The following is a 27,139-nucleotide window of genomic DNA, read 5'->3' as shown; positions in this document are numbered from 1 at the left end:
AGGGTTAACGTGTTATTCCAGCCTGTCTATCTATGGGTAGCAGGGTTAGCTGTTATTCCAGCCTGTCTATCTATGGGTAGCAGGGTTAGCGTGTTATTCCAGCCTGTCTATCTATGGGTAGCAGGGTTAGCTTGTTATTCCAGCCTGTCTATCTATGGGTAGCAGGGTTCTATGGGTAGCAGGGTTAACGTGTTATTCCAGCCTGTCTATCTATGGGTAGCCTGTTATTCCAGCCTGTCTATCTATGGGTAGCAGGGTATCTATGGGTAGCAGGGTTAACGTGTTATTCTAGCCTGTCTATCTATGAGTAGCAGGGTTAGCGTGTTATTCCAGCCTGTCTATCTATGGGTAGCAGGGTATCTATGGGTAGCAGGGTTAACGTGTTATTCTAGCCTGTCTATCTATGGGTAGCAGGGTTAGCGTGTTATTCTAGCCTGCCTATCTATGGGTAGCAGGGTTAACGTGTTATTCTAGCCTGTCTATCTATGGGTATCAGGGTTGACGTGTTATTCTAGCCTGTCTATCTATGGGTAGCAGGGTTGACATGTTATTCTAGCCTGTCTATCTATGGGTAGCAGGGTTGACGTGTTATTCTAGCCTGTCTATCTATGGATAACAGGGTTGACGTGTTATTCTAGCCTGTCTATCTATGGGTAGCAGGGTTGATGTGTTATTCTAGCCTGTCTATCTATGGGTAACAGGGTTGACGTGTTATTCTAGCCTGTCTATCTATGGGTAGCATGGTTAACGTGTTATTCTAGCCTGTCTATCTATGGGTAGCAGGGTTAGCGTGTTATTCTAGCCTGTCTATCTATGGGTAGCAGGTTATCTATGGGTAGCAGGGTTAACGTGTTATTCTAGCCTGTCTATCTATGGGTAGCAGGGTTAGCGTGTTATTCTAGCCTGTCTATCTATGGGTAGCAGGGTTAGCGTGTTATTCTAGCCTGTCTACCTATGGGTAACAGGGTTAGCGTGTTATGCTAGCCTGTCTATCTATGGGTAGCAGGGTTAGCGTGTTATTCTAGCCTGTCTATCTATGGGTAGCAGGGTTGACGTGTTATTCTAGCCTGTCTATCTATGGGTATCAGGGTTGACGTGTTATTCTAGCCTGTCTATCTATGGGTAGCAGGGTTGATGTGTTATTCTAGCCTGTCTATCTATGGGTAGCAGGGTTCAAATCAAATCAAATCAAATGTATTTATATAGCCCTTCGTACATCAGCTGATATCTCAAAGTGCTGTACAGAAACCCAGCCTAAAACCCCAAACAGCAAACGATGCAGGTGTAAAAGCACGGTGGCTAGGAAAAACTCCCTAGAAAGGCCAAAACCTAGGAGGAACCTAGAGAGGAACCGGGCTATGTGGGGTGGCCAGTCCTCTTCTGGCTGTGCCGGGTAGAGATTATAACAGAACATGACCAAGATGTTCAAATGTTCATAAATGACCAGCATGGTCGAATAATAATAAGGCAGAACAGTTGAAACTGGAGCAGCAGCACAGTCAGGTGGACTGGGGACAGCAAGGAGCCATCATGTCAGGTAGTCCTGGGGCACGGTCCTAGGGCTCAGGTCCTCCGAGAGAGAGAAAGAAAGAGAGAATTAGAGAGAGCATATGTGGGGTGGCCAGTCCTCTTCTGGCTGTGCCGGGTGGAGATTATAACAGAACGTGGCCAAGATGTTCAAATGTTCATAAATGACCAGCATGGTTGAATAATAGTAAGGCAGAACAGTTGAAACTGGAGCAGCAGCATGGCCAGGTGGACTGGGGACAGCAAGGAGTCATCATGTCAGGTAGTCCTGGGGCATGGTCCTAGGGCTCAGGTCCTCCGAGAGAGAAAGAAAGAGAGAAGGAGAGAATTAGAGAACGCACACTTAGATTCACACAGGACACCGAATAGGACAGGAGAAGTACTCCAGATATAACAAACTGACCCTAGCCCCCCGACACATAAACTACTGCAGCATAAATACTGGAGGCTGAGACAGGAGGGGTCAGGAGACACTGTGGCCCCATCTGAGGACACCCCCGGACAGGGCCAAACAGGAAGGATATAACCCCACCCACTTTGCCAAAGCACAGCCCCCACACCACTAGAGGGATATCTTCAACCACCAACTTACCATCCTGAGACAAGGCCGAGTATAGCCCACAAAGATCTCCGCCACGGTACATTTACATTACATTTAAGTCATTTAGCAGACGCTCTTATCCAGAGCGACTTACAAATTGGTGCATTCACCTTATGACATCCAGTGGGACAGTCACTTAACAATAGTGCATCTAAAACTTAGGGGGGTGGGGTGAGAGGGATTACTTAACCTATCCTAGGTATTCCTTAAAGAGGTGGGGTTTCAGGTGTCTCCGGAAGGTGGTGATTGACTCCGCTGTCCTGGCGTCGTGAGGGAGTTTGTTCCACCATTGGGGGCCAGGGCAGCGAACAGTTTTGACTGGGCTGAGCGGGAGCTGTACTTCCTCAGTGGTAGGGAGGCGAGCAGGCCAGAGGTGGATGAACGCAGTGCCCTTGTTTGGGTGTAGGGCCTGATCAGAGCCTGGAGGTACTGAGGTGCCGTTCCCCTCACGCTCCGTAGGCAAGCACCATGGTCTTGTAGCGGATGCGAGCTTCAACTGGAAGCCAGTGGAGAGAACGGAGGAGCGGGGTGACGTGAGAGAACTTGGGAAGGTTGAACACCAGACGGGCTGCGGCGTTCTGGATGAGTTGAAGGGGTTTAATGGCACAGGCAGGGAGCCCAGCCAACAGCGAGTTGCAGTAATCCAGACGGGAGATGACAAGTGCCTGGATTAGGACCTGCGCCGCTTCCTGTGTGAGGCAGGGTCGTACTCTGATGTTGTAGAGCATGAACCTACAGGAACGGGCCACCGCCTTGATGTTAGTTGAGAACGACAGGGTGTTGTCAGGATCACGCCAAGGTTCTTGGCGCTCTGGGAGGAGGACACAATGGAGTTGTCGACTGATGGGACATGGAACGGGCAGTCCTTCCCCGGGAGGAAGAGCAGCTCCGTCTTGCCGAGGTTCAGCTTGAGGTGGTGATCCGTCATCCACACTGATATGTCTGCCAGACATGCAGAGATGCGATCGCCACCTGGTCATCAGAAGGGGGAAAGGAGAAGATTAATTGTGTGTCGTCTGCATAGCAATGATAAGAGAGACCATGTGAGGTTATGACAGAGCCAAGTGACTTGGTGTATAGCGAGAATAGGAGAGGGCCAAGAACAGAGCCCTGGGGACACCAGTGGTGAGAGCGCGTGGTGAGGAGACAGATTCTCGCCACGCCACCTGGTAGGAGCGACCTGTCAGGTAGGACGCAATCCAAGCGTGGGCCGCGCCGGAGATGCCCAACTCGGAGAGGGTGGAGAGGAGGATCTGATGGTTCACAGTATCGAAGGCAGCCGATAGATCTAGAAGGATGAGAGCAGAGGAGAGAGAGTTAGCTTTAGCAGTGCGGAGCGCCTCCGTGATACAGAGGAGAGCAGTCTCAGTTGAATGACTAGTCTTGAAACCTGACTGATTTGGATCAAGAAGGTCATTCAGAGAGAGGTAGCGGGAGAGCTGGCCAAGGACGGCACGTTCAAGAGTTTTGGAGAGAAAAGAAAGAAGGGATACTGGTCTGTAATTGTTGACATCGGAGGGATCGAGTGTAGGTTTTTTCAGAAGGGGTGCAACTCTCGCTCTCTTGAAGACGGAAGGGACGTAGCCAACGGTCAGGGATGAGTTGATGAGCGAGGTGAGGTAAGGGAGAAGGTCTCCGGAAATGGTCTGGAGAAGAGAGGAGGGGATAGGGTCAAGCGGGCAGGTTGTTGGGCGGCCGGCCGTCACAAGGCGAGATTTCATCTGGAGAGAGAGGGGAGAAAGAGGTCAGAGCACAGGGTAGGGCAGTGTGAGCAGAACCAGCGGTGTCGTTTGACTTAGCAAACGAGGATCGGATGTCGTCGACCTTCTTTTCAAAATGGTTGACGAAGTCATCTGCAGAGAGGGAGGAGGGGGGAGGGGGCGGAGGATTCAGGAGGGAGGAGAAGGTGGCAAAGAGCTTCCTAGGGTTAGAGGCAGATGCTTGGAATTTAGCGTGGTAGAAAGTGGCTTTAGCAGCAGAGACAGAGGAGGAAAATGTAGAGAGGAGGGAGTGAAAGGATGCCAGGTCCGCAGGGAGGCGAGTTTTCCTCCATTTCCGCTCGGCTGCCCGGAGCCCTGTTCTGTGAGCTCGCAATGAGTCATCGAGCCACGGAGCGGGAGGGGAGGACCGAGCCGGCCTGGAGGATAGGGGACATAGAGAGTCAAGGGATGCAGAGAGGGAGGAGAGGAGGGTTGAGGAGGCAGAATCAGGAGATAGGTGGGAGAAGGTTTGAGCGGAGGGAAGAGATGATAGGATGGAAGAGGAGAGAGTAGCGGGGGAGAGAGAGCGAAGGTTGGGACGGCGCGATACCATCCGAGTAGGGGCAGTGTGGGAGGTGTTGGATGAGAGCGAGAGGGAAAAGGATACAAGGCAGTGGTCGGAGACTTGGAGGGGAGTTGCAGTGAGGTTAGTGGAAGAACAGCATCTAGTAAAGATGAGGTCGAGCGTATTGCCTGCCTTGTGAGTAGGGGGAAGGTGAGAGGGTGAGGTCAAAAGAGGAGAGGAGTGGAAAGAAGGAGGCAGAGAGGAAAGAGTCAAAGGTAGACGTGGGGAGGTTAAAGTCGCCCAGAACTGTGAGAGGTGAGCCGTCCTCAGGAAAGGAGCTTATCAAGGCATCAAGCTCATTGATGAACTCTCCGAGGGAACCTGGAGGGCGATAAATGATAAGGATGTTAAGCTTGAAAGGGCTAGTAACTGTGACAGCATGGAATTCAAAGGAGGCGATAGACAGATGGGTAAGGGGAGAAAGAGAGAATGACCACTTGGGAGAGATGAGGATCCCGGTGCCACCACCCCGCTGACCAGATGCTCTCGGTACAACCCAAGGGGGGCAACCCAGACAGGCTGACCACAACAGTGAATCAACCCACCCAGATGACGCACCCCCCCCAGGGACGGCATGAGAGAGCCCCAGCAAGCCAGTGACTCAGCCCCGTAACAGGGTTAGAGGCAGAGAATCCCAGTGGAAAGAGGGGAACCGGCCAGGCAGAGACAGCAAGGGCGGTTCGTTGCTCCAGAGCCTTTCCGTTCACCTTCCCACTCCTGGGCCAGACAGAACAGTTGAAACTGGAGCAGCAGCATGGCCAGGTGGACTACGTCCACCTGGCTGGATCATATAATAGTAAGTCGCTCTGGATAAGAGTGTCTGCTAAATGACTTAAATGTAAATGACTTAAATGTAATATGACCCACTGAAGAGATGAGTCTTCAGTAAAGACTTAAAGGTTGAGACCGAGTTTGCGTCTCTGACATGGGGAGGCAGACCGTTCCATAAAAATGGAGCTCTATAGGAGAAAGCCCTGCCTCCAGCTGTTTGCTTAGAAATTCTAGGGACAATTAGGAGGCCTGCATCTTGTGACCGTAGCGTACGTGTAGGTATGTACGGCAGGACCAAATCAGAGAGATAGGTAGGAGCAAGCCCATGTAATGCTTTGTAGGTTAGCAGTAAAACCTTGAAATCAGCCCTTGCTTTGACAGGAAGCCAGTGTAGAGAGGCTAGCACTGGAGTAATATGATCAAATTTTTTGGTTCTAGTCAGGATTCTAGCAGCCGTATTTAGCACTAACTGAAGTTTATTTAGTGCTTTATCCGGGTAGCCGGAAAATAGAGCATTGCAGTAGTCTAACCTAGAAGTGACAAAAGCATGGATTAATTTTTCTGCATCATTTTTGGACAGAAAGTTTCTGATTTTTGCAATGTTACGTAGATGGAAAAAAGCTGTCCTCGAAATAGTCTTGATATGTTCTTCAAAAGAGAGATCAGGGTCCAGAGTAACGCAGAGGTCCTTCACAGTTTTATTTGAGATGGTTAACGTCTTATTCTAGCCTGTCTATCTATGGGTAGCAGGGTTGACGTGTTATTCTAGCCTGTCTATCTATGGGTAACAGGGTTAGCGTGTTATTCTAGCCTGTCTATCTATGGGTAGCAGGGTTGACGTGTTATTCTAGCCTGTCTACCTATGGGTAACAGGGTTAGCGTGTTATTCTAGCCTGTCTACCTATGGGTAGCAGGGTTGACGTGTTATTCTAGCCTGTCTATCTATGGGTAGCAGGGTTAACGTGTTATTCTAGCCTGTCTATCTATGGGTAGCAGGGTTGACGTGTTATTCTAGCCTGTCTATCTATGGGTAGCAGGGTTAACGTGTTATGCTCAACCCACTCAGTCTTCCACCACAAAACACCAAGAAATGCCCAAAAAGAGTAGAACCAGCTTACCTGCTTTTACGCCAATTTTTGACCATCAGATGTTCAATGTTTCTTTTGGGGAAAAAAGTAATAGTTTCACAATATTAAAATGAGAGTTTAGATCACGTGACAGGGTTAATCTTAAAATGAGGGACACTTCATTTTTTTCTCCTTCAAATGAATCACTAATCACATTAAATAACTAATGATCTTGAGAAATGACTTTTTCAAAGCAACAAAATAACTAGGGCTTTACAATGATGGTGAAAACCTGGAGACATTTTGGGGTTAGGGGGGTTAAACTCTTCCTAGAAGTCCACAGATGGTGCACAGAGGGACATGTGAAAATGTATAATTTTTTGCACTTCATTTTATAAATATTCTTATTGAATTGTGAATGTGATTGATTCTCCATGTGGTTAATATATTATTATTATTATTTCTGGTCACATATACTGGATAGATGCAAAAAGGCACTTTAAAAAAATTAAAGGGCACTTCGTAATGTTGATGCACAACTTCTACTTAAAATATCAAAGTCACTCATTTCGTGGTACGAACCACGTCCATTTTGAGAGTGCTTGTGTTATTCTTAGTCTTTTTCCCCCACTCAATTCTGCTTAGTCACCCATTTCCACAAAACTGTGAAAATTGGATTTGTTTTGATTTGAAATAGGTTGTGTAGTCATTGTGTACTTCCTTTGTCAGAGCAGTATAGCATTTGGTTTTGCTATTCTCAGGCTGTAGTTTAGAAACGTTACCACGGTACATTTAGACACTTCTATCCACTGAGATGTATACAGTACTGCTGCAACAGACTGCTCTCCCACCACTTAGACACTTTTTGTTCAATTGCAGCTGATGTGCATATTCAATTTTAAATCAGATCATTTCGCCATGATTATACTTGGACTTGGAACTTGACTTAAGCCTTGTTTATACCTGCCGCTAACATGCATCCTTTGTCTTGATCATATCCGGATTTTGATTGTGCACACATTTTCAGAAATATGTCTACACAATGTATTAAAATGTGTCTCATATCTGTCCACTTTGCCCACATTGTGACCAGATTTCCTGGGCCTATTCTTTCAAAACATCATATTTATTTATTTATTTTAAGACATAATTATAATGATTAAATGGTTTCACTGTCCATATCTGTCTACACTTGTAAGATATCCAGACACAATGCATGCTTGACTACCTCCAGAGCTGGTCATGAATATCTGATCACAATCAGATCAGAATGCATCTTTTAATCGTCTACACCTGTCTGAAAATGTGGGCACAATCAGAATGAGGACAAGATCAAGACAAAGGATGCATGTTAGAACCAGGTATAAACGGGGCTTGAGACACTTATAGCACAGGTTCACTCAGTCATGAATCAATGACATTGTTCAACTTCACAGTTTGTGTACCATATTGCATTTTTTCATAGCTTTTTTGAATTCATCATGCATTCAACCCTATATTTAGTTAATGAATTCATGAAAACAAAAAAACACACATCCCCACTAACAACAGAGGACCAGACTATTCCTCTCTCATTCCACCTTATGAAAGAATGATGTTGTTTGACTTTGAAAAGTGACCGTAGTCACAAATATCTTGTTTGAAAACCTCAACAACAAGATTTAAACCTTTGCACAGTGGAGTTTGCTACCAAGGTGTAAGGTGAAAGAAAAGCCTAGGTTGATGTTCTCAGAAGGAAGGGCAACTCAATAAGACTGGTCTATGGCGTAGGTGTGAGAGCAGAACGGCAGTTAGAGCTCTGCATTGGTGATTCACACAGGCTGAATAGCTTTCAGAGGCTATTTCCCCCTCAGCCGACGGACTGAGCCGCAGCTGCTTCTAACAGTGTTAAAAACAGAACTTCAGCTAGCTACGCCACTGACTGCGCCTATTGTTTGAGAGAGAAGACGGCCTCCAAATTGATGTTCTTTGTACATCGCACTTATCCGTAAAAAATATAAAGCAGGAAAATAACAGTGTTGAAAGGCCATCTTGGAAGTGCCACATCAGTCTCCCCAGAGAGGCAATATAGCTAGTACTGTTGCCTGTGAATGTCCTGTGCTTTTAAAATAAGCATTTCTCCCTCATAGGGGGGTAAATGACAAGGTTCAGTCTCTCTCTGCTTTTCTTTTGATGGTTCAGACATTCAGCAGATATATGTGAATCCGTTGTGTCAAATAAATGAATATAATTTCAATCAGGAATCGAGCCTTGGGTTACGCTGCCATGACAACCCTACAATTACAGTGGGGTTGCTCTCATGGTGACCTCAGTACCACACTTACCTCTGTATATTTTTGTATAGACCTCATTAGAGGCTGACAGGAGAGATATCTACTGCCATTAAGTAGGTAGAGAAAATTGAGATATAGATTTGTATTTTCCACACTCTTAGAAATAAGGGTATGGTTAGGGTACAGTACAAATATAAAAACAGATTTTTTTAAATCACATAATGTATCTTCAAATGTACAGATAAAATCTTACATGGTAGGCCTACTGTTCGGTACCTTTTAGGGTACATGTGTGGATAATATACTATAATGGTACATTTTTGTACCCAATATTTTGAATATAAAGGGACAATCATCAAACACTCTGAAAAACCACACCCATCATTATCATATTTCCCAGCATGCTCTATTGCAGGTCGATTTTTGTTTGTTTGTTTCAATATGTGTTTTTGCATGCACACTGATTGATTGATCTTATGCTAGACAAAGATAAATATCATACATTTTTCTAAACTAATCCAATCTGTTAGTATTTGGACTTATTGCACCCGTTACTGAGATGGTTGTTCCCGTTTAGATGGTTTACGTAGTCTCATTTTTTATTATTCCCTACCTTGGCAGTCATTATAAATGCAGAATTCAGGTGATTAAAAGTTAACATTCATGGATATTCTAACTTTGGCTGGAATCAAATAGGAAATACATATCACTTTGCAAGCCAGCATAATGTGCCTTGCCTAATGTGGCCTGCAAACCAGGAGTTTCAGACCACTGTGTTGTGGTAAAACTAGACTGTCAAGTTATCGCCTTATGATATATGTAATGTATTGTCACAAAGAGTTTAATTTCAACGATACAATTTTAATTTAGGCACTCTACAGGACTGAAAGCCATTGAATGCTACAACCATATCTCTATCACTAGCACATAGTCATATGGGTGGTACTGGTAACTCTAAAATGTGTTTGAAAGGCATCCTGGGAAATATGCAAATAAGGCTTTACACACTACAGTGTTAAAGCAACACCCAAAAACCTTTTTTAGAGGTAATTTTTTTGCAACTTAAAAGGAACACACAGCTTTGTCACAGTGGTGGCACCCTAAAAAGTCAAATTTGTACCTTTTCTGAAGGTAAGCTAAGTCCTCCTTAAAAGAAGTGATCTCAGTCCTCTTTAATTAAAGTGAACTCTGGGGTAAAAAAAGAGTCAAATAACTCAGTTCTCTTTGTATTCACACTGCCCTTGCCTTTGAATGAGGACTCAACTATTTTGCTAGTTCACCTCATCTATTTTGTAGTCTGAATTATCTTTGCATTCACATTGCTATGAAAGGAACCAAGATCTTTTACCAACATTCACTCAATGCACTCTGGGTTTTTACGAAGTGCAGGAAAAGCCATTCCATCAGAATGTGTTATCAGACAGCTAGATATACCTACAGTTGATGTTGGATGTTTACATACACTTAGGTTGGAGTCATTAAAACTCATTTTTCAACCACTCCACAAAATTATTGTTAACAAACTATAGTTTTGGCAAATTGGTTGGGACATCTACTTTGTGCATGACACAAGTAAATTCTCCAACAATTGTTTACAGACAGATTATTTCACTTATAATTCACTGTATCACAAATCTAGTGGGTTAGAAGTTTACATACACTAAGTTGACTGTGCCTTTAACAGCTTGGGAAATTCCAGAAAATGATGCCATGGCTTTAGACGCTTCTGATAGGCTAATTGACATCATTTGAGTCAATTGGAGGTGTAACTGTGGATGTATTTCAAGGCCTACCTTCAAACTCAATGCCTCTTTGCTTGACATCATGGGAAAATCAAAAGAAGTCAGCCAAGACCTCAGAAAGAAATTGTAGACCTCCACGAGTCTGGTTCATCCTTGGGAGCAATTTCCAAATGCCTGAAGGTACCACTTTCATCTGTACAAACAATAGTACGCAAGTATAAACACCATGGGACCACGCAGCCATCATACCGCTCAGGAATGAGATGCATTCTGTCTCCAAGAGATGAACGTACTTTGGTGCGAAAAGTGCAAATAAATCCCCGAACAACAGCAAAGGACCTTGTGAAGATGCTGGAGGAAACAGGTACAAAAGTATCAGTATCCATAGTAAAACGAGTCCTATATCGACATAACCTGAAAGGCCGCTCAGCAAGGAAGAAGCCACTGCTCCAAAACCGCCATAAAAAGCCAGACTACGGTTTGCAGCTGCACATGGGGACAAAGATCGCACTTTTTGGAGAAATGTCCTCTAGTCTGATGAAACAAAAATAGAACTGTTTGGCCATAATGACCATCGTTATGTTTGGAGGACAAAGGGGGAGGCTTGCAAGCCGAAGAACACCATCCCAACCGTGAAGCATGGGGGTGGCAGCAACATGTTGTGGGGGTGCTTTGCTGCAGGAGGGACTGGCGTGCTTCACAAAATAGATGGCAGCATGAGGGAGGGAAATTATGTGGATATATTGAAGCAACATCTCAAGACATCAGTCAGGAAGTTAAAGCTTGGTCGCAAATGGGTCTTCCAAATGGACAATGACCCCACGCATACTTCCAAAGTTGTGTCAAAATGGCTTAAGGACAACAAAGTCAAGGTATTGGAGTTGCCATAACAAAGTCCTGACCTCAAGCCTACTGAACATTTGTGGGCAGAACTGAAAAAGTGTGTGTGAGCAAGGAGGCCTACAAACCTGACTCAGTTACACCAGCTCTGCCAGGAACTGGGACAAAATTCACCCAACGTTTTGTGGGGAGCTTGTGGAAGGCTACCTGAAATGTTTGACCCAAGTTAAACAATGTGAAGGCAATGCTACCAAATACTAATTGAGTGTATGTAAACTTCAGACCCACTGGGAATGTGATGAAAGAAATAAAAGCTGAAATAAATCATTCTCTCTACAATTATTCTGACATTTCACATTCTTGAAATAAAGTGGTGATCCTAACTGACTTAAGACAGGGAATTTTTACTTATTAAATGTCAGGATTAAATGTCAGGAATTGTCAAAACTAAGGTGTATGTAAACTTCCGACTTCAACTGTATTTACAATTTGGATGCTAATAGATTGCATTTAGTTCAAAGACAATACATACTAATTATAATCAGAAGATAATATTAACATGTAAATATGCTTGGTAAGAGAAAAATAAATAATAATTGCAGATGAAATATTTCTGTAATTGCAAACCCAATGTGGGCTACTACCCCTTTAAGAGCTAGTGTTGATTTTGTAACCTATTTTGTGATTATCACAAAATATTGTTGTCTTCTCACACCTATAGCTCACATATTGCTAACAAATAATCAGAAACATCTTGTCAGTACAAAATGCCACACATACTTTTTTTTTCTCCACGAATCTGAATCATCATCTTCTCACTTTTGCAGAACCAATGAGAGGTGTTATGGCAAGGGAAACGGTGTTGCATAATGTCAAGCCAACCTGGAGACCTTTGTGTACATATTACCTTAAAAAAGAGAGCCGGACCTTGTAATTAAAGTGAACCGAACTCAGACCACCTCTCGCGATGGTCTCAGTTCGGTTCTCTTCAGGGGTTCTTTTAAGTGGTCTGAGTTCCTTTTGGAGTGTTCACACTGCACAACAAATTTGGGTTTACAAAAATTGTCTGAATGTGACCAAGTGTGAAAACATCCTAAAATGTGTGATATTGCTACTAAGGCGCATTATTCACAATAGGATTAGCTAACATATTAGACTCATAGTACAATTGTGAGATGCTTAACTTTTTTTAATGATAGAGATATGTTAATTTCCATGCCACTTGAAGTCTTCTTTCTTTTTGTCTTAGACAATATTTGGAATATATTATCATTGTTCATTCTCATTGATAAAAAAAAATCTACTAGGTCTCTTTCCCTCTAGCTGTTTCTGTTGCATCGTTATCCTCAGGTGCTCCCTTTGCAAAACATATAATTATCTCTCAGAGTTATTACAATAATAATATTGCAACAGTCCATTGTCCGTGTTACTTTGTGACTTGTCTAAGGGTAACAGTTGATCAAATGACTGTATCCCTGTATGTGTGTGTGTGTGTGTGTGTGTGTGTGTGTGTGTGTGTGTGTGTGTGTGTGTGTGTGTGTGTGTGTGTGTGTGTGTGTGTGTGTGTGTGTGTGTGTGTGTGTGTGTGTGTGTGTGTGTGTGTGTGTGTGTGTGTGTGTGTGTGTGTGTGTGTGTGTGATGTGAGCTTGGCTAGATGGTGAAGTAGTGGAATTGGCTACATGCTGTAACCTAGCTCATCAGAGTAGATCAATAGCGGGTGATGCACAGCAGTGGTTCCCTCACCACACTACACAGGTCAGTCAATATGTTGCTCTTTTCTTTGCCATTGGATTGATTGGCAGGCTGTTATTCCTAAAACTGGTTTGTAACTAACCACAGAAATAGTGTTTAAACGTAGTGCAAGTAGTTTGACTTTGGATAGATTAGTGAAAACTGACCTTGAGAAATCCAGTGTTCTACTACAGAACATGGTGAAACAGACCAGTCTCCTTTTACTATGTTTCTAAATACCAAGGGTCTTTTCAGCTGGGTGAAACATTACAACATGTGCAGCTCTATCCAATGCGTTTCTCTCTGCAATATTCTGCATGTTTAACCTAATTGAAATCACCCCAGGTTTGTTTAGTGTCCTTGCTGTGGGCTGTTTTCTAGTATCCTGGGTATTTATTGGTATTAAGCACAGGTCATTTTCTAACTCCATTAAAATATAGTAAGGTCTCTGTTAATTAATGTGGGCTCCTTGGCAAAAGACTGTTTGGTTTAACACCTACCCTACATTTACCAAAGGAAGACAATTGCCATGTCTGTTTCTTGGCTATAGGCTTCTGCCACTTGGTAAAGACTGTATATAACATATTATAAGCTGCATAATAAGATAATATGGGATCGTAACATGCTTATAACAGTCTGCATCATTATAGGGCTCCATAATCAGCAGGGTAAAACCACTTTGAAGAGGCATATTACTTAGCTGTGACTTGCATTACTACTGAATGGAGGCTGTGATGAACAGCTTTGTAAATATCCCTGAAGAACCATTGGAGCTACTCAGTAATGCGCTAGTATATTTATTACATCAATAGTCAGTTTGGTATCAGACAGTACAGTATCATCAATTGTGAAAATTTGAACTACGGGCTCTCTAAATTGAATTTAGAGACAACATCACTCTTCCTCTAAATGTTATAAGGTTAAAGTTTATTGGTCACGCACACAGATTTGCAGGTGTTGTATGTAGCAGGTGCAGTGAAATGCTTACGTTACTAGTTCCAACAGTTCAGTCGAATGTCTAGCAAATACAATACTAATACACAAATAAAATAAAACAATGAACAACGAAATGTCAGAACAAGTCCAATTAACTCTCCACGTACATATATTAGAGTGAGCAGTGTCAGAATCCAGAATATAAATATAAATACATGGTGTGTATATAGACCGTATATAACTTGAAAAGAAAATGGTATGTACAGTAGCATGTATATTAGGGTGAGCTATGTGGAGAATAGCGTACACTATAGCGTACACTCTGTCCTAGTCTGCTGTGTGAGATGCCCCCAGAAGGGCCTATATTGAGACTGCTGTCTTCTTGGGTTGCATACAAACAAAGCAGAAAAGGGCCTCTTTAATGTGACAATTAAACATCATGTTTTATAATAGTTTGAAAGGAAATAATTGTACATTTCTCTCCACTAAGTCAACAAGCAATATAACAACAAATTGGGTTTGAACAGAACTCTAGTCAACCAAACAAGAAAACCTATCAAATGTTAACCAATGGCAGCTACTCTTTTTGTCTCTCCCACACAGTTACCCGAGTGTGGCTTCTATGGGATGTATGACAAGATCCTGCTGTTCCGCCACGACCCAGGCTCAGAGAACATCCTCCAGCTGGTGAAATGTGCTACAGACATCACAGAGGGAGACCTGGTTGAGGTGGTCCTGTCAGGTAAGACCAGTGTTCACTACACAATACACACTACCTGGTTGAGGTGGTCCTGTCAGGTAAGACCAGTGTTCACTACACAATACACACTACCTGGTTGAGGTGGTCCTGTCAGGTAAGACCAGTGTTCACTACACAATACACACTACCTGGTTGAGGTGGTCCTGTCAGGTAAGACCAGTGTTCACTACACAATACACACTACCTGGTTGAGGTGGTCCTGTCAGATAAGACTACAGTACACACTAGAATAGGGTTCTGTCCGTTAGCCCAAAACGGAAGAAAATAAACTGAGATATTGAGGAAATACCGGAACTTGACCAATAGGAAACATTTGTTTTGGTTTTCTGATGCAAAATGTTTCAAAACATTTTGTTACAGTTTCCCTAATGAAAATGATCCCTCCTTAGAAGGTTAAGCATGGCACAACCTTATCTTCATCATTTAAAGTGGAACTTCTCAACATGCAGACAGTGTTCCTCTGGATTTGAGTATGCAGCATGCTCCTGTTTGAGGGTGAGTTCTGTTCACCTGTGTTCTTTTTGCATATAGGCTACATTCATTTAACCTTTGTCCACAGTATATTAACACATATCAATAATGCAGATCATATCACTGACACCTTACCGGCCATCCAAGACCCACTTCAGTTTGCATACCGCCCCAACAGGTCCACAGATGACGCAATCGCCATCACACTGCACACTGCCCTATCCCATCTGGACAAAAATAATACGTACTGTATGTAAGAATGCTGTTCATTGACTACAGCTCAGCACCATAGTACCCTACAAGCTCATCATCAAGCTGGAGGCCCTGGGTCTCAACCCCTCCCTGTGCAACTGGGTCCTGGACTTTCTGACGGGCCGCACCCAGGTGGTGTTCACCCACGACTGCACGGCCATGCACGCCTTCAACTCAATCATCAAGTTTGCAGACAACACAACAGTAGTGGTCTTGATCACCAACAACAACGAGACGGTCTACAGGGAGGAGGTGAGGGCACTCAGAGTGTGGTGTCAGGAAAACAAACTTTCACTCAACGTCAACAAAACAAAGGAGATGATCGTGGACTTCAGGAAACTGCAGAGGGAGCAGCCCCCTATCCACATCGATGGGACAGCAATGGAAAAGATGGAAAGTTAAGTTCCTCGGCGTACACATCACAGACAAACTGAAATGGTCCACCCACACAGACAGTGTGGTGAAGAAGGCGCAACAGCGCCTCTTCAACCTCAGGAGGCTGAAGAAATTTGGCTTGTCACCCAAAACCCTGACATACTTTTACAGATGCACAATCGAGACCATCCTGTCAGCTGTATCACAGCCTGGTACGGCAACTGTACCACCCTCCACTTCAAGGCTTTCCAGAGGTGTAACGATCTGAGTGTAGTGGGTGAGAAGTCAGGCGCAGGAAGCAGAGAGTTCAGGGGAGTGCTATTTTAATGCACAAAGAAACGGCGAACATAAGCCAACCCCACGAAAACACAGACTTAAACTGTCCAGAAAAAACCACAAAAATTGGAAAACACGAAACCCATAGACGTGCACACAAGTACACCAAACAGACGGCCACAATAATTAATCCCGCACAAGGAACCAGGCGGGCCGGCTGACTAATAAACCTCACTACTATATTACCTAACTCAAAACAGGTGCTCTCAATAAACACATAAGGAGGGGGAGGAAATAATCAGTGGCAGCTAGTAAGCCGGCGACGACGACCGCCGAGCGCCACCCGAACGGGAAGGGAAGCGTCCTTCGGTCGGAGTCGTGACAAGAGGGTGGTGCGTTCTGCACAACGCATCACCGGGGGAAAACTACCTGCCCTCCATGACACCTACAGCACCCGATGTCACAGGAAGGCCAAAAAGATCATCAAGGACAACAACAACCCGAGGCAGTGCCTGTTCACCCCATATCATCCAGAAGGCGAGGTCAGTACAGGTGCATCAAAGCTGGGACCGAGAGACTGAAAAACAGCTTCTATCTCAAGGCCATCAGACTGTTAAACAACCATCACTAACTCAGAGAGGCTGCTGCCTACATTGAGAACCAATCACTGGACACTTTAATAAATTGATCACTAGTCACTTTAAACAATGCCACTTTAATAATGTTTACATATCTAACATTTGTCATGTTTGTCATTTATTGTCATGTCTTGTCCCTGTGCTCCCCATGCTATTCGTTTCCCTCTGCTGGTCTTGTTTGGTTCTATCCTTCTCTCTCCCCCTCCCTCTCTCACTCTCTCGCTCTCTCTTCTCTCTGTCGTTCCGTTCCTGCTCCCAGCTGTTCCTATTCCCCTAATCATCATTTAGTCTTCCCACACCTGTTCCCGATCCTTTCCCCTGATTAGACTCCCTATTTATTCCTTTGTGATCCGTTCCTGTTCCGTCGGTTCCTTGTTTTGTATTCACCATGCTGTGATTGCGTTTCGCCCTGTCCTGTCGTGTTTTTTGCCGTGATTGTGTATCACCCTGTCCTGTCGTGTTTTGTGCCTTCATCAGACGCTGCGTGTGAGCAGGTGTCTCAGTCGACTACGGCCTGCGCCTACCCGGCGACCTGCAGTCTGTGGCCGCTTCTCCAGTTGTTTTCCCTCTACAAATCTAGAGGATTTCAGTTATTCCGTTTTGAACATTAATAAACTCTGTTTCTGTTAAGTCGCGTTTGGGTCCTCTTTCACCTGCATGACAGAAGGAACCGACCAAGGAATGGACCCAGCGACTTCAGACGCTGTTTACACTGCCGTCAAGATCCAAGGAGCCATGCTCGGCAGACACGAGCAGGAATTGTCTGCTGCTCGCCATGCCGTGGAGAACCTGGCCGCTCAGGTTTCCGACCTCTCTGGACAGTTCCAGAGTCTACGTCTCGTGCCACCTGTTACTTCCTGGCCTGCCGAGCCTCCAGAACCTAGGGTTAATAACCCACCTTGCTACTCCGGGCAGCCCACTGAGTGCCGCTCCTTTCTCACGCAGTGTGAGATTGTGTTCTCTCTCCAACCCAACACATACTCTAGAGAGAGAGCTCGAGTTGCTTACGTCATTTCACTCCTTACTGGCCGGGCTCGAGAATGGGGCACAGCTATCTGGGAGGCAAGGGCTGATTGCTCTAACAAATTCCAGAACTTTAAAGAGGAGATGATTCGGGTTTTTGACCGTTCAGTTTTTGGTGGGGAGGCTTCTAGGGCCCTGGCTTCCTTATGCCAAGGTGAACGGTCCATAACGGATTATTCCATTGAGTTTCGCACTCTTGCTGCCTCTAGTGAGTGGAACGAGCCGGCGCTGCTCGCTCGTTTTCTGGAGGGACTCCACGCAGTGGTTAAGGATGAGATTCTCTCCCGGGAGGTTCCTTCAGATGTGGACTCTTTGATTGCTCTCGCCATCCGCATAGAACGACGGGTAGATCTTCGTCACCGGGCTCGTGGAAGAGAGCTCGCATCAACGGTGTTTCCCTGCTCCGCATCGCAACCATCTCCCTCCGCTGGCTTTGAGACTGAGCCCATGCAGCTGGGAGGGATTCGCATCTCGACTAAGGAGAGGGAACGGAGGATCACCAACCGCCTGTGCCTCTATTGCGGAGTTGCTGGACATTTTGTTAATTCATGTCCAGTAAGAGGCCAGAGCCCATCAGTAAGCGGAGGGCTACTGGTGAGCGCTACTACTCAGGTCCCTTCATCTAGATCTTGTACTACTATGTCGGTCCATCTACGCTGGACCGGTTCGGGTGCTACATGCAGTGCCTTGATTGACTCTGGGGCTGAGGGTTGTTTCATGGACGAAGCATGGGTTCGGAAACATAACATTCCTTTCAGACCGTTAGACAAGCCTACGCCCATGTTTGCCTTAGATGGTAGTCATCTTCCCAGTATCAAATTTGAGACACTACCTTTAACTCTCACAGTATCTGGTAACCACAGTGAGACTATTTCTTTTTTGATTTTCCGTTCACCGTTTACACCTGTTGTTTTGGGTCATCCCTGGCTAGTATGTCATAATCCTTCTATTAATTGGTCTAGTAATTCTATCCTATCCTGGAACGTTTCTTGTCATGTGAAGTGTTTAATGTCTGCCATCCCTCCCGTTTCTTCTCTCCCTACTTCTCAGGAGGAACCTGGCGATTTGACAGGAGTGCCGGAGGAATATCATGATCTGCGCACGGTCTTCAGTCGGTCCCGAGCCAACTCCCTTCCTCCTCACCGGTCGTATGATTGTAGTATTGATCTTCTTCCAGGGACCACGCCTCCTCGAGGTAGACTATACTCTCTGTCGGCTCCCGAACGTAAGGCTCTCGAGGATTATTTGTCTGTGTCTCTTGACGCCGGTACCATAGTGCCTTCTTCTTCTCCGGCCGGGGCGGGGTTCTTTTTGTTAAGAAGAAGGACGGTACTCTGCGCCCCTGCGTGGATTATCGAGGGCTGAATGACATAACGGTTAAGAATCGTTATCCGCTTCCCCTTATGTCATCAGCCTTCGAGATTCTGCAGGAGCCAGGTGCTTTACTAAGTTGGACCTTCGTAACGCTTACCATCTCGTGCGCATCAGAGAGGGGGACGAGTGGAAAACGGCGTTTAACACTCCGTTAGGGCATTTTGAGTACCGGGTTCTGCCGTTCGGTCTCGCCAATGCGCCAGCTGTTTTTCAGGCATTAGTTAATGATGTTCTGAGAGACATGCTGAACATTTTTGTTTTTGTCTATCTTGACGATATCCTGATTTTTTCTCCGTCACTCGAGATTCATGTTCAGCACGTTCGACGTGTTCTACAGCGCCTTTTAGAGAATTGTCTCTACGTAAAGGCTGAGAAGTGCTCTTTTCATGTCTCCTCCGTTACTTTTCTCGGTTCCGTTATTTCCGCTGAAGGCATTCAGATGGATTCCGCTAAGGTCCAAGCTGTCAGTGATTGGCCCGTTCCAAGGTCACGTGTCGAGTTGCAGCGCTTTTAGGTTTCGCTAATTTCTATCGGCGTTTCATTCGTAATTTCGGTCAAGTTGCTGCCCCTCTCACAGCTCTTACTTCTGTCAAGACGTGTTTTAAGTGGTCCGGTTCCGCCCAGGGAGCTTTTGATCTTCTAAAAGAACGTTTTACGTCCGCTCCTATCCTCGTTACTCCTGACGTCACTAGACAATTCATTGTCGAGGTTGACGCCTTCAGAGGTAGGCGTGGGAGCCATTCTATCCCAGCGCTTCCAGTCTGACGATAAGGTTCATCCGTGCGCTTATTTTCTCATCGCCTGTCGCCATCTGAGCGCAACTATGATGTGGGTAACCGTGAACTGCTATCCGCTTAGCCCTAGGCGAATGGCGACAGTGGTTGGAGGGGGCGACCGTTCCTTTTGTCGTTTGGACAGACCATAAGAACCTTGAGTACATCCGTTCTGCCAAACGACTTAATGCCCGTCAAGCTCGTTGGGCGTTGTTTTTCGCTCGTTTCGAGTTTGTGATTTCTTACCGTCCGGGTAGCAAGAACACCAAGCCTGATGCCTTATCCCGTCTGTTTAGTTCTTCTGTGGCTTCTACTGATCCCGAGGGGATTCTTCCTTATGGGCGTGTTGTCGGGTTGACAGTCTGGGGAATTGAAAGACAGGTTAAGCAAGCACTCACGCACACTGCGTCGCCGCGCGCTTGTCCTAGTAACCTCCTTTTCGTTCCTGTTTCCACTCGTCTGGCTGTTCTTCAGTGGGCTCACTCTGCCAAGTTAGCTGGTCATCCCGGTGTTCGAGGCACTCTTGCGTCTATTCGCCAGCGCTTTTGGTGGCCGACTCAGGAGCGTGACACGCGCCGTTTCGTGGCTGCGTGTTCAGACTGCGCGCAGAAGAAGTCTGGTAATTTTTTTTTCTGCTTCTGCTCCTGGTCTTGCTGGGTCTCAGTCTGTTCCCTGCCATCGCATCTCTCCTGTTCTTGTCCCTGCCCTTGCTGTGTCTCAGTCTGTCCCTAGTTCTCATTTTTTTTTTAGAGTAGTACCCTAGTTTCCCTTTTTATCGTTTTTCGTTACGGTCCTGAGGAGAGGAGTTGGGTTCTTTCTCGGGACGTGCTGGACCGTTTGATCTATGATTTCCTCCGTTGCCGCCAGTGTTCCTCCTCGAGAGCGCCAGGAGGCGCTCGGTGAGTGGGGGGGTACTGTCATGTTTGTCATTTATTGTCATGTCTTGTCCCTGTGCTCCCCATGCTATTCGTTTCCCTCTGCTGGTCTTGTTTGGTTCTATCCTTCTCTCTCCCCCTCCCTCTCTCACTCTCTCGCTCTCTCTTCTCTCTGTCGTTCCGTTCCTGCTCCCAGCTGTTCCTATTCCCCTAATCATCATTTAGTCTTCCCACACCTGTTCCCGATCCTTTCCCCTGATTAGACTCCCTATTTATTCCTTTGTGATCCGTTCCTGTTCCGTCGGTTCCTTGTTTTGTATTCACCATGCTGTGATTGCGTTTCGCCCTGTCCTGTCGTGTTTTTTGCCGTGATTGTGTATCACCCTGTCCTGTCGTGTTTTGTGCCTTCATCAGACGCTGCGTGTGAGCAGGTGTCTCAGTCGACTACGGCCTGCGCCTACCCGAAGCGACCTGCAGTCTGTGGCCGCTTCTCCAGTTGTTTTCCCCTCTACAAATCTAGAGGATTTCAGTTATTCCGTTTTGAACATTAATAAACTCTGTTTCTGTTAAGTCGCGTTTGGGTCCTCTTTCACCTGCATGACAACATTACTCATATGTATGTACTGTATTTTATAGCATCTACTGCACCTTGCCTATGCCGCTCGGCCATCGCTCATCCATATACTTATAAGTACATATTCTCATTCATCCCTTTAGATTTGTGTGCATTAGGTAGTTGTTGGGGAATTGTTAGATTACTTGTTAGATATTACTGCACTGTTGGAACTCCAAGCACAAGCATTTCACTACACTGACATTAACATGTTCTAACCATGTGCATGTGACCAATAAAATTGGATTCGATCTGATTTCATTTGCAATTGAACATAGGCCTATTGCATTCACTGGTTCTATTCAGCTCTCTATTCTGTCAGTGATGTAGCCTCTGGAATAGACCAGTTGACATAGGGAAGAGAGGTGAACTCTCATTTGAACCCTTGAGGTTGAATAACAGCAGAAATTGGTAGGTTCCTTTTGTTGTGTTCAAAATGCAGAACATGTTCAAGCTTCATACAGATTGTGAACAGAGTACAAAGCATCTCCATAATAGCAGCTTGAAAGGGAGGAGAGAGATGTTACCCAGAGTAATGGACTAATCAGACGACACAATGATAATAGTGAAGACATAATGTTACTATGAAATGGATTTACATGACATAAGCTTGTGTGTATTCAGTGTGCTTGGCTAATAGCTATATGGTTAAGTCAGTCAACACAACAGACAAGAACATGAATAATTGTCTGCATGACAAAATACAGAACTATAGTGCATGTTGCTGCTGGATGATGTAGCTTGCTATCAAAGATCATTTATCCACATATCCAGAGTGGCGCAGCGGTCTTAGGCGCAGCGGTCTTAGGCGCAGCGGTCTAAGGCGCAGCGGTCTTAGGCGCAGCGGTCGTAGGCGCAGCGGTCTGAGGCACAGTGGTCTTAGGCACTGCATCACAGTGCAAGAGGTGTCACTACAGTCTCTGGTTGAAGTCCAGGCTGTATCACATCTGGCTGTGATTGGGAACCCCATAGGGGCACAATTGGCGCAGCGTCGTCTAGGGTTGGGCCAGGGTAGGTCATCAATGTAAGTAATAATTTGTTCTTAACGGACTTGCCTAGTTAAATAAATAATAATAAAAACTCTAGAAGGTTAGCTGCCAATCAGAACAAGTCAAGGTCTAGACATTTGGAGCTATCCCAATATGCACATTTACCAAAGACAGTAAGCTCTCAGATGCCCCTCTCTTGTGAAATAATATGGAAATAACAAAACAGTAAGTTGTCACACAAATTGTTCCTCATCTATGTGTGTCCAGTGATGTCCCTCCCCACTGGGCACAGATGTCTATTCCACGTTGTTTCAATTGAATTGAAATGACGTGGAAACAACATTGATTCAACCAGTATGTGATCAGTGAGTTTGCTTTGTTTTGGCAGTGTTCTGCCCCTCTCCACCCGCTCCCCTTGTTGTGGAAAGTTTAAATGCCTCACCCGGTGAGAAATCAGGGGAGGGCTTATCTTAGCTCAGGAGTAGGACGTGATCCAAGTATCAATCTTGACACTGGTAAAGTGTTTTTCTAAACACTTGGCAGGTTTTCTCTTCCCCCTCTGTGTGTTACAGTATGGCAGGTCATTTAGTTGTGTCTGTGGTACAGCGACAGGGGAGACATGGGGTAGAACGACACCTCTGTTACCTTGGCTACACGCCTCACTGGGAAGGTGACGGCTCAGGTGATTTAGTGATTTACTCGCCCAGATGCACAGATTCTCATAGACATGCTCCCCGACATCTGTCATGACACTTTTTAACGACACACTCAACAGCTGATAGATCAGTGAGCACACTGAAATAAACGCAGGGAAAACCTTACAACTGTCAGAAAGAAGAAGTGAAGACGAGAGAGACATTCTGTGGTTATTAATTGTGGTCATTTCCACCAAGGTGGCTGATCTGAACAAAATGTGTCCTCTGTTGACTGTGGTGTGTTGACATGTGTTTCTGTGTCTGTTTCTGCATCAGCCAGGCAGCGCAAAGTGAATCACAACAGAGAACTGCATTGATTCTAATGTATAGCTATTGTGTTATGTTAGGGTCACGTGTTGTAAAGGTTCACATTGGTATGTCTTACTGCACAGGTATTTATTTGTGTACTACTGTCTTTATTCAGTTAATCTCAGCTTATGCTCACACTCACATTTAAGATAAAAGATAAAAACAAGATATAACCTTCTTCTGTTCCTTAATCTTGATAAGTCTTAGGAGACATATGAGGGAAGACAGTGTGAGTGTGATCATGCTAAAATAGAGCAGCTGCTATAAACACTTCCCAACTTGACAGATCCAGTACACTTGAGCTCCATTGAACTCATCAATAAAATCATTCATTCCCTTCACAGATCATCACTTGGGTTAAATCTCCTACGTACAAGGAGAAATAAAAACGCGTATGGTTGGTAAATGAACATTACGGTATGGTACACTGCATCCCAGAGAGTTGTTTTCACCAGGCAGTCTTACTGTCAAAGATCTCCCAATTTGTGTTTCCTCGTTTGAGCTTTTCAACTTCTAGAGCAAGTTAATTATTTGTTACGTTGGCGCAGGATGCTACTGGATGCGAGCAGGGGTGTGTACACCATACTGTAAACATAAATATGGAAGAGAGGAAGAACCCAACTTGAACTCTGTCCTATGAGAATGCTTTCTGCCCTGTTTGTACACTGAAATGTGGCACACTGTAACACTTTTTGCCATAGTGGAAGAGTCAAATGATCAATACTGCACCATACTGGAATGTAGATACACTGTGTATCATGTGAGCAGTCTTTACCACTGCAGTAAAGTTTGTGTTCTTGTAGTATGCTGTACTAAGCAAGCCACTAGAACTACTAATTTGACATAGGAACAAATTTTGAAATGCAAATAAACATATTTAGATTAAGACTACCTAGACACCACATTCACATACACACTAATTTTCTGAAGCATGTAATGACAGTTTAAATGTTGTTAAACTTCCAAACATATATTGGCCTTTAAACAAAAGGCAAAACAATAATTTGAATAAATTGAAGCAGTTTACCCAGCAGAATGGCTAATCAGAATGTATTCTACTTGAGCGTGCTGAGACAAGCATGTTGGTGGGGAGATATGTGTGTTTGATGAGGCAGTCTACTCTCATGCTGTGCTCTCCACTCTATCCCATTGGCCCAATGCAGCCTAACTGTACCAGCCAATCAGAAAATCACAACTCCATATGCAGCAAAAAGCCTTGGTTACCTCAACATGTACAAATACTGTACCAGGGAACGGCCATTCATTTTTAATCCATTGAAAACACGGTCCCACTACACTACTATTATATCACTATTCACAGAATACAACTCAGTTCTTGAGTACTGTTTAAATCTAGGAGTGTGAGGAAAATGTTGGAATTGAACCATTGACTATTGTTGTCGTTGTCGTTGTCCTGTTCTAGCCTCTGCCACAGTGGAGGACTTCCAGATCCGTCCCCATGGCTTGTTTGTCCACTCCTACCGGTCCCCTGCCTTCTGTGACCACTGTGGAGAGATGCTGTGGGGCCTGGTGAGACAGGGTCTCAAGTGTGAAGGTAGGTACTGTATAGAAGGTGCTCTGGGCTGCGTCTCAAGTGGCACCCTATTCCCCATATAGTGCACTACTTTTGACCAGAGCTCTGGTGAGAAGTAGTGCACTTTGTAGGGAATAGGGTACAATTTTGGACACCGCCGTGGACCTATTTCAAGAAATGTAATTAGGTTCCAGCCACTCTGACACCATTACATAACTTTCTAAGAGGGGATATTATCAGGGTACATTGGATACAGGCCACTCAGGTGTACTCTGGTCCGAAGAGGTCTCTTCAGGGTCCACGATGAGCAGCAAAGTCCCTGCTTGAAGAGTGTTGGGAAGAAGAAAACAATTTGTCTTCTGTCAGGCTGGAGGCAGTTGGAAAGTGGTTGGAAAGGTCGTGCATAGAGGGGATGAAGGTACACACAATAGCCTAACATGTATAAAAGTATTACATAATGTGGTGTCTGACTGGAATGGTGGCGAGCTCATGAAGGAAAGTTTCCCAAAGACAAAAGTTTCAACAATCCATGAATGACTTGTTCCATTAGATGACTCCTACTTATACTGAACAAAAATATAAATGCAACATGCAACAATTTCAAAGATTTTACTGAGTTACGGTTCATATAAGGAAATCAATCAATTGAAATAAATAAATTAAGCCCAAATCTATGGATTTCACTGTTGGTCACTGATACCTTAAAAAAAAGTAATGACGTAGATCAGAAAACCTGTCAGTTTCTGGTGTGACCACCATTTGCCACATGCAGCGCGACACCTCTCTTCCACATAAAGTTGATCAGGCTGTTGATTGTGGCCTGAGGAATGTTGTTCCACTCATCTTCAATGGCTGTGCGAAGTTGCTGGATATTGGTGAGAACAAGCTGTCATCACGGCAATCCAGAGCATACCCATACATGTTCAATGCGTGACATGTCTGGTGAGTATGCAGGCCGTGGAAGAACTGGGACATTTTCAGCTTACAAGAATTGTGTAGTGATCCTTGCGACATGGGGCCATGCATTATTATGCTGAAACACGAGGTGTTGGTGGCGGATGAATGGCACGACAATGGGCCACAGGATCTTGTCAGGGTATCTATATGCATTCAAATTGCCATCAATAAAATGCATTGTGTTTGTTGTACATAGTTTATGTTCGTTGTCCGTAGCATAACCCCACCGCCACCATGGGGTACTCTGTTCACAACGTTGACATCAGCAAACCGCTCACCCACATGACGCCATACATACTGTCTGCCAGGATTCATCTGTGAAGAGCACACTTCTCCAGCATACCAGTGGCCATTAAAGGTGAGCATTTGCCCATTGAAGTCGGTTATGATGCTGAACTGCAGTTAGGTCAAGACCCTAAGAACGACGAGAATGCAGATGAGATTTCCTGAGACTGTTTCTGACAGTTTATGCAGAAATTCTTTGGTTACGCAAACCCACTGATTCACCAACTGTCTGGGTGGTTGTTCTCAGATGACCCCGCAGGTGAAGAAGCCGGATGTGTGGGTCCTGGGCTGGCGTGGTTACACGTGGTCTGCAGTTTTGAGGCCGGTTGAATGTACTGCCAAATTCTCTAAAACAATGTTGGAGCTGGCTAATAGTAGATAAATTAACATTAAATTCTCTGGCAACAGCTCTAGTGGGCATTCCTGCAGTCAGCATGCCAATTGCACGCTCCCTCAAAACCTGAGACATCTATGGCAATGCACCTGTGTAATGATCATGCTGTTTAATCAGCTTCTTTATATGCCACACCTGTCAGATGGATGGATTACCTTGGCAAATAAGAAATGCTCACTAACTGGAATGTCAACAAGTTTGTGCACCACATTTGAGAGAAATAAGCTTTCTGTGTGTATGAAACCTTTATGGGATCTTTTATTTCAGTTCATGAAACATGGGACCAACAGTTGACATGTTCCATTTATATTTTTGTTCAGTGTAGTTCCATAAAGACAGTCTCTCACAAGTTTGATGCAAGTATAAAATGATCACGTTACACGTGAACTCACCTTTGCTCTGAGACCGTCTGTTTCTCTCCCCTGAAGGTTGTGGTCTGAACTATCACAAGCGCTGTGCCTTTAAAATCCCAAATAACTGCAGTGGTATCCGCAAACGGAGGTTGTCCAATGTCTCTCTGACCGGCTTGACCACACTGACCACCACACGGTCCAATGAACCTTCGCCTTTCACCTCCGACGAGGCCTTACTGGTGAGTTTATCCTGGTTGCTGGTGAGTTTTCCCTGGTTACTGTGGGTCATCATGAAGAGCTAGACACACACATGCGCATGCTCACACGGGCATGGATGGACGCACGGACCCAGGCACACACACACACACAGACGCAGGCAC

General features: G+C 44.9%; 1 protein-coding gene across 1 annotated transcript in view; it reads left to right on the top strand.

Annotated features, from left to right (window-relative positions):
• Positions 1–27,139, top strand: part of LOC124046624 (serine/threonine-protein kinase D1-like) — a 61,594-nt gene that overhangs the window by 14,444 nt on the left and 20,011 nt on the right. Inside the window, exons 2-4 of the mRNA XM_046367223.1 lie at positions 14,417–14,555; positions 24,660–24,791; positions 26,835–26,998. Of these exons, the coding sequence (XP_046223179.1) occupies positions 14,417–14,555; positions 24,660–24,791; positions 26,835–26,998 (435 nt within the window). The remainder of the gene's footprint in view (positions 1–14,416; positions 14,556–24,659; positions 24,792–26,834; positions 26,999–27,139) is intronic.

Source organism: Oncorhynchus gorbuscha, linkage group LG10 (assembly GCF_021184085.1).
Source record: "Oncorhynchus gorbuscha isolate QuinsamMale2020 ecotype Even-year linkage group LG10, OgorEven_v1.0, whole genome shotgun sequence".
NCBI classification, from domain to species: Eukaryota; Metazoa; Chordata; class Actinopteri; order Salmoniformes; family Salmonidae; genus Oncorhynchus; species Oncorhynchus gorbuscha.
This window is presented reverse-complemented; position numbering and strand designations above follow the sequence as displayed.